Raw genomic sequence first — 7,500 nt, forward strand, 5'->3', positions numbered from 1 at the left:
TGCAGCATGCTGATAGCTTATTAGAATATGCGTTTAAACAGGCTTGCTCCACTAGTGACTCCTACTACCAAGAGCGAGCAACTGGGGGCTTGAAAACCCGGCACTTTCACGAGAAAGACGGCTGCCTTTTTAGAGTGATTTCAGATCACTTAGTGGGGGAATTTATTGAACAGTTATTTGTACCTGAAGTACATAGGGACATTTTTTTGCAGTTGGACCACTCTCATGTCTTGGGTGGTCACCTGGGTGCTGATAAGACTAGAGATCGTTTATCAAAATGATTTTATTGGCTGAATATGGGAAAAGATGTTGAACAATTCTGTAGTTCATGTCCTGGCTGCCAGATCGTCTCTGCTTATAAACCTCCTCGGGCTCCCCTTTCTCCTATGCCTATTTTGGATGTTCTTTTTCAACGGGTAGGATTAGATATTGTTGGCCCTCTTACTAAGAATACAAATGGGTATCAATATATGGTTGTGTTGGTTGACTATGCAATGCTATATCCTGAAGTGGCTGTTATTAAAAAGCCAATATTTCCGCTGTAGCCAAAGTTCTATGTAAGATTTTCACTCATAATGGCATCACCAGTGAAATTTTAACTGATCAGGGCACACCTTTTACTTCTTGCGTGATGAAAGAATTGTGTGACAGCCTTGCTATTACGAAATTAAGTACGACTGTTTACCATCCACAGATGAATGGTTTGACTGAACGATTTAACAAGACTTTAAAACAGATGATCAGGCGAGTTGTTCTTGATGACCCAATGTCTTGGGACTTTATTCTGCCTTTTATTATGTTTGCGGTGCAGGAATTGCCGCAGGCGTCCACTGGCTTGAGTCCTTTCGAGTTGTTGTTTGGTAGGCGCCCACGAGGTGTCTTGGATGTGGTGCGTGAGGAATGGACAGGAATCTGGACAAAAGCTCACGGGCCGAGCTTTGCGGATCGGGTAATTTCATTGCAAGATAGGATTTCTAGACTTTCTTCTATCGCTGTGGAGCATCAGCAACGTGAAGAAGAAACCCAGAAACATCTATACGATAGACGCTCTAAGCTCTGTGAATTCAAACCTGGTGATCATGTTTTGGTTCTGATTCCATCTGACCTGCACAAGTTCCTAGCAAAATGGCAGGGTCCGGAACGTATGGGGCCGGTGAATTACAAGGTCAGAATACCGGGTCGGCGCAAACCATTCCAGATTTTACATGTTAATCTCTTAAAGGAGTGGTGTGACCCGCAGGGGGTTTGCACTTCCTTGGCTGCTGTTGCTCAGACTGATGTTACCATTGGTGATGACTTGTCTGACTCGCAAAAGACAGAGTTGTTATCTTTGATTGAGTGGAACACTGATGTTTTTCCCGCCCTGTCATGCATGACTAACCTTGCAGAACATAAAATCACTACTGAACCCGGTGTTAGGGTGCAAATGAGACCGTTTTGGATCCCAGAAGTGCGACGGAATATTGTGCGCGAAGATGTCAAACAGATGCTGGCATTGGATGTAATTTGTGAAAGTAAAAGTGACTGGAACAGTCTGTCGTATTAGTCCCAAAACAGGACAGTTCAGTTCGGTTCTGTATCGATTTCAGGTGCTTGAATAAGGTCTCTAAATTTGATGCTTATCCAATGCCCTGTGTTGACGAGCTGTTGGAAAAACTGGGTAAGGTGACCTATATCTCATGAATGGTTACTGGTAGGTGCCTCTTGAGGCTGGCAGTTGTGAGAAAACAGATTTGCAACTGCTGACAGTCTTTACAAATTTACACACAATATATCAACCTTCCCTTTCTCAATCACATCAGCTAACTCTCTCCCCTTACCAGTCATACTGCTAGCATTCAAAGTTCCCACCCTCAGTTCTACTCTCTTTACTTTCCTCCTCCTCCTCCTGCCTCCGGACACGTCTCCTTCCTCTTGTTCTCCTTCTTCAGCCAACAATTGCCCAATTTCCGCCAGCACCCTGTTGGCTAACAATACTGGTGGTGGTTGTTGTTAACCTGGGACTCTACTGATCTGGCATGGAAATCTGTATTATTGTCCGCATGTTGATCTGGCAAAATTTTATACCGGATTCCCTTCCTGACGTAACCCTCCCCATTTATCCGGGCTCGGGACCGGCACGAACAAACACACTGGTTTGTGCATCCCCTGTGTAATTTCAAGTTTAGCTATAAATCTAAAATGACACTTGGTAAGGGTGAATGATTATAACAAAATTATTAATTGATGATTATTGCCTTTGATATTATAATTGTTATTTCCAATTTCAATTAATGGCACTACAGTGAAATATGTACTTTATCTTACCAACTACATATACTTTATTCTGTTTCCATGCAGTACAGTAAAACCTTAATTTTTGAAGGGAACCACTTAAAATTTTGTTTTGTTAAATGGCAGATACCAACCATCACCACCACTCAAAATTTAAAATGTGGAACTATGTTAAACATGGTAATTTTAAATAGGGGTTCTTCTGTATTAAGAAAACAAAAGTATATGTAGGTAAAAATTAAATTTACATAATTAAATTTTAAATCGTGATAATGCAAGATTGAAAGTTAATATGAACACAACCTGATAGTTCTATTGTACAGGTATGTAAACACATTAAATTTACGAATGAATAGATTAATATACACATAGCATGTTCAAGAAACTTTGAAATGGTAACACAGTGTTACATGCTGCTGCCTAAGCTCTGGTGTCTGGTCCAGTTTCAGTCCTTAAGCAGTTGTGTCCTCATTCTTGAGGAAAGTATTGTAACAAATGCACTCTCCTTTAAAGAAAGCAACACTGCAAGTATCTGCTTTTCAGTGTAGATTTCTCATCAATATATTGAAATGTTACACTCATGCATGCTTCCTTATTCTGCTTAACCACAAGTCAGCTGTGTTGCATAAAGTCAGTTGTTTCAGATCCATTTCAATTTGGAATAAAGTAAAGGTATGGGAATGCTCACTGCTCAGACCTTATTGTAATACAATCTTTTGTATCAGACAATCTTTTCATTACAATATTACGCAGTCCACTTACAGAATTGACATAATACCCAGTGGGAAAGTTTTGCTTAGTCAACCATCTAATATGATTGCTTACCATTTTTTTTTTTTGTATAAGATGTGAAGATGTGTTATCTTTCTCAAATGGAAGAATCGGTAATACAATTTATTAACATTGTCCTGAATGTATTGAGCATTTTGAATTGTTGCTAAACTTCTGGACACTTAAGCTTCTTTGAGAGAAAATCAAGGTATTGGGATTGCTGTTTAGTGCATCTATTTTTTTCTGGTCTTAATAATATAAGTGTTATATATATATATATATATATATAATATAAGAATAATATTAAGTGTTCGCAGGATTGTCAGTTTTTCATTGGGTAAAGTATAACATATCATTTATAGGTGGAGGTAGAATAAGACTCAGAAGCAAAAAGAGTGTGATTTAGCTAAAATGTTTATTGCTTTTATTACGTTGAGAGTCCTCTTTAATTACACACTTTATAAAGATACTTTTAACTTGTAATTGTATATTAGTCAGTGGTGTACAAATAGTGGTTTATGCAAATAAGTAAGGATTTAAATATTTTATTTGTGATTTTTAACATTGTAGTTCTGATACTTATTGAATTATTTGAACATTTGTCTTTGTGAAAGTGTTGATCCATTACTGAATTTTTAATGATTTTTATGGAGTAATACATTTTACATTTAAAACTAAAGCTAGCTTGCTTGATTTCCTTACTTTTTGAATGACTAGAGGAGAAAGGGGAATGTGATCTGTTTAATAAAGGTGTAGTATTGCAATTTGTAAAATCAGTACAAATTTTATAAAACTTTAGGCACGAGGAAAGCAGTATATAAAAAAAATATTATTACTATTAAGAGCAAAAATGAATGAAAATATGCTCATTATGCTGTTCATGTTCCTTCCCAGCATTTTCTGTTTCTTTTGATTTGATACAAATTTTGTTGTTTACGACATTAAACCTTTTTCTTTAATATCAATTGTTTTTATTAACTCTATTTTACTTCTTGAGGAATGTTTTATATTACATTCATTACTAGTAACCTGGTGATATTCTATTCAGTTTTGCTATTAACTTTTTTTTTTTTTTTTTTTTTTTTTTTAGCTTTAAATGCTTTTAGGTTGAACTCTTGGTGTAGTACATGTGGAAATGTATTCTTAATTGTAAGAAGCGAACTGCTGCTACTTTTATCCAAAATTAATTGGCAGAGATATTTGTCTAAGTTTTATTGCTGGTTAACATTGATTTAAAAGCATTGTTTCCCTGGATTACTTACACAAAATTATATATTTCACCAGTAATTAAGCATCTTTCCAATCTAGAAGAGAATTATGTAAAAAATGTGTCTTTAATTGTGTGTCTGGATTTGTGAGAAAATGACCAGTAAACTAATTAGTTAGTAGAAGTGCCTATATCCTTCAACAATAAACTAATGCAATTAATTCCTGCTATTTAATTTTTATTTTTTATCAGGAGGATATGAATTTAAATGAAGATAAAAAAGCACCTCTTAGGGAGAAAGACCTAAACACAAAAAAGGAGATGGTAATTCAATATATGAGCACAGCATCCAAAAATGTAAGTTGAAATTAATATATAGTATTAATTTGTAATGTTTGTTTAAGCTTGGAAAGTGTTCTTTATTACAATTTGTACATTTTATGTTTATAGCTTAAGTAGCATAATATACATATTTGCTATGAATTATGCATTATATTGCTATACATTTAATATTACATACATTAATACACATTGCTAATATTTAATATACATATTTACTTGCCAGTATGAATGATTAGTGTTTACTTTTCTATTTATTCCTAATATTCATTTATACATGGTCAAATATAAACTTTGTGACTTAATTTTCCATATGCTTAAGCTAATTTTAAAAGTTCATCTGATATTTTGGTACTGTCAGCTTGTTTACTTGTGGTATTTGTTTTTTGTTTTATGTTTGTTTTCATTTGAATTCAACAATTGGTTAGATGCATATAATCCCAAACTCTTTTTTTCATCCATTATATGGCAAAAGCCGGAATTGCTTTTTCATCTGATATTAGGCCACACATACTGGCATAGAAAATGCCTCACAATCCCAAGTGATTAAATTGGATGTTAAGACCTTGGATGTTGTGTATTTCTCGCTCGATAAGTCTATTCTTCCCCATGGTTTCAAGCCATGTATAGCTATGGAAAGAATTAGATTACTAGTACAGAATGAGAAGCTTGGCAGTGTGGAGTATCCTGAAATGGAAAACTGCTTCTTTAAATTGAGAGGATCTAGTCAAGGTGCTTTGGTAATGTACTTAGGATGCCCCTCAGCACTTCTTAAACAGGGTACTGTATACAAAGACATGGCCCTTTCATAGAAAATAGGGATAGACTAAAGACATGACAGGGTGATAGTACCTTTTTAAATAAGTGGAAAGTTCCATGAAGGAGCTGGAAATTATTGCTAAGGATTTTATGTCCTGTTCTTTCCAGTTTGGCATGCTTCAATCTTGATCCTCAGTAATTAAAGCTGATTTGAAGTGAAGTAAAAGGCATTAAGAAAATCATTTAAATATGCTCTACTTCGTGTAAGAACAAATATTTGAATTTACAATGACAGAAACGTCCGTGTAAGATCAGTTTTATGAGATTATCGATTAATAAGCAAAAATGGCCGAGAGGTGCTGGAGCTATTGTCATGTTCTAGTCTTTTTCTTTAGGGATTTATTATGTTGTTGCTATCTCTGTGTGGGCTTTCTGCTAGTACTTAAAGTTTCCTCATATGTTACAAAGATATGCATGTTTATTTATTTGGTGACTGAACTGTCAAACTATGAGAGAATGAACCATTTGACTGACTGGAAGTCCTCCTAGTATTTTTTTCTTGTCTTTTTCCTAATACTATTAGGACTGTATCTACCTATGACCCAGTAACAGAAAAAACAAGTTCAAAGATTGGATTAATGAGTAAATAGATGGATTTACAATAACATGTTTTTTATTTATATTGTGACCTTACAATTGGTAACTAAATTTTCTTCAGTGTAGTAGCTTGCTTTACAATAAGTGTCTTCTAGTAACTGTTTTACATAGAATAGGTTAAAATTCACAGTTGTGGCTTATATAGATAGTCGTACCGTTCACCTATTGTGACAAGCTAATAAGCACTCTACCAATAACCTGCTCAGATTAAATGATATTCCTGTATGTAACATTTTATAGATAGATAGATCTTTATTGTCATTGTCACTTTTACAAAGGAACAACGAAATTGAAGGGGCAGTCGAGTCAGTGTGAGGCATAACAGTTAAAAAGACAAGAAAAGAGAAAATGATAGCAAACCGAATAGTAATAAAAGCACTTTACAAAATATACGAATTGCACTTGTTATATATATATATATATATATATATATATATATATATATATATATATGCACTTGTTATATACTTGTTCTTTTGTATTGACCCCCTTCTTTTGACATCCACTGCACGCCCAACCTACCTGGAAAGGGGTCTCTCTTTGAACTGCCTTTCCCAAGGTTTCTTCCATTTTTTTCCCTACTAGGTTTTTTTTGGGAGTTTTTCCTTGTCTTCTTAGAGAGTCAAGGCTGGGGGGCTGTCAAGAGGCAGGGCCTGTTAAAGCCCATTGCGGCACTTCCTGTGTGATTTTGGGCTATACAAAAATAAACTGTATTGTATTGTATTGTATATATACAAATTGCACTGGTTGACTTAAGGTCTATATTGCAGTTTTATTCTGAGTTCTCTCTGCTGTCCTGACGACCCTGTGGAGCGCTTTCCTTTCTGAGGAAGTGCAGCTGCCGTACCACAAACACAGTCCGTACATGAGCACACTCTTGATGAAACAGTGATAAAAGGCAAGGAGCAGATTTCTGGGGAGGTGGTTCTTTCTGAGGATTCTCAGAAAATACAGTCTCTGCTGCACCTTCTTCAGCAGCTCCTTGGAGTTGTTGCTCCAGGTCAGGTCATCCTTCAGCTCAATGCCCAGAAACCTGAACACCGGGACCCTCCCCACACAGGCCCCGCCAATGATGAGTGGTTGGATGTCAGTTTTGTTTATTCTAAAGTCAATAACAAGCTCCTTCGTTTTTGTGGTGTTGAGGAGCAGGTTATGGACTCTGTACCACTCTGACAGCCGCTCCACCTGTATGCCAACTCACCCTCCTTGCCCGAGATGAGTCCGACCACCATCATGTCATCCGTGAACTTTATGATCTTGTTGCTATGATGAGTGGGGACACAGTCATATGTGTAGAGGTTATAGAGGAGCGGGCTGAGCACACAACCCTGCGGTGTTCCGGTGTTGAGGCTGAGAGCAGTGGAGGTGTGGGGACCCTGTCTGACCCTCTGGGAGCGACTAGACAGGAAGTCCAGTATCCAACTGCATGTGAGTGATGGAAGTCCCAGATCTACCAGTTTGGACACCAGTCATTGTGGGAGGATAGTGTTAAA

General features: G+C 36.5%; 1 protein-coding gene across 1 annotated transcript in view; it reads left to right on the plus strand.

Annotated features, from left to right (window-relative positions):
* The window catches only part of LOC114650158 (protein diaphanous homolog 3-like), a 1,033,571-nt gene that overhangs the window by 152,312 nt on the left and 873,759 nt on the right, over positions 1–7,500 (plus strand). The window contains exon 4 of the mRNA XM_051925675.1: positions 4,505–4,609. Within this exon, the coding sequence (XP_051781635.1) occupies positions 4,505–4,609 (105 nt within the window). The remainder of the gene's footprint in view (positions 1–4,504; positions 4,610–7,500) is intronic.

Source organism: Erpetoichthys calabaricus, chromosome 4 (assembly GCF_900747795.2).
Source record: "Erpetoichthys calabaricus chromosome 4, fErpCal1.3, whole genome shotgun sequence".
NCBI lineage: Eukaryota > Metazoa > Chordata > Cladistia > Polypteriformes > Polypteridae > Erpetoichthys > Erpetoichthys calabaricus.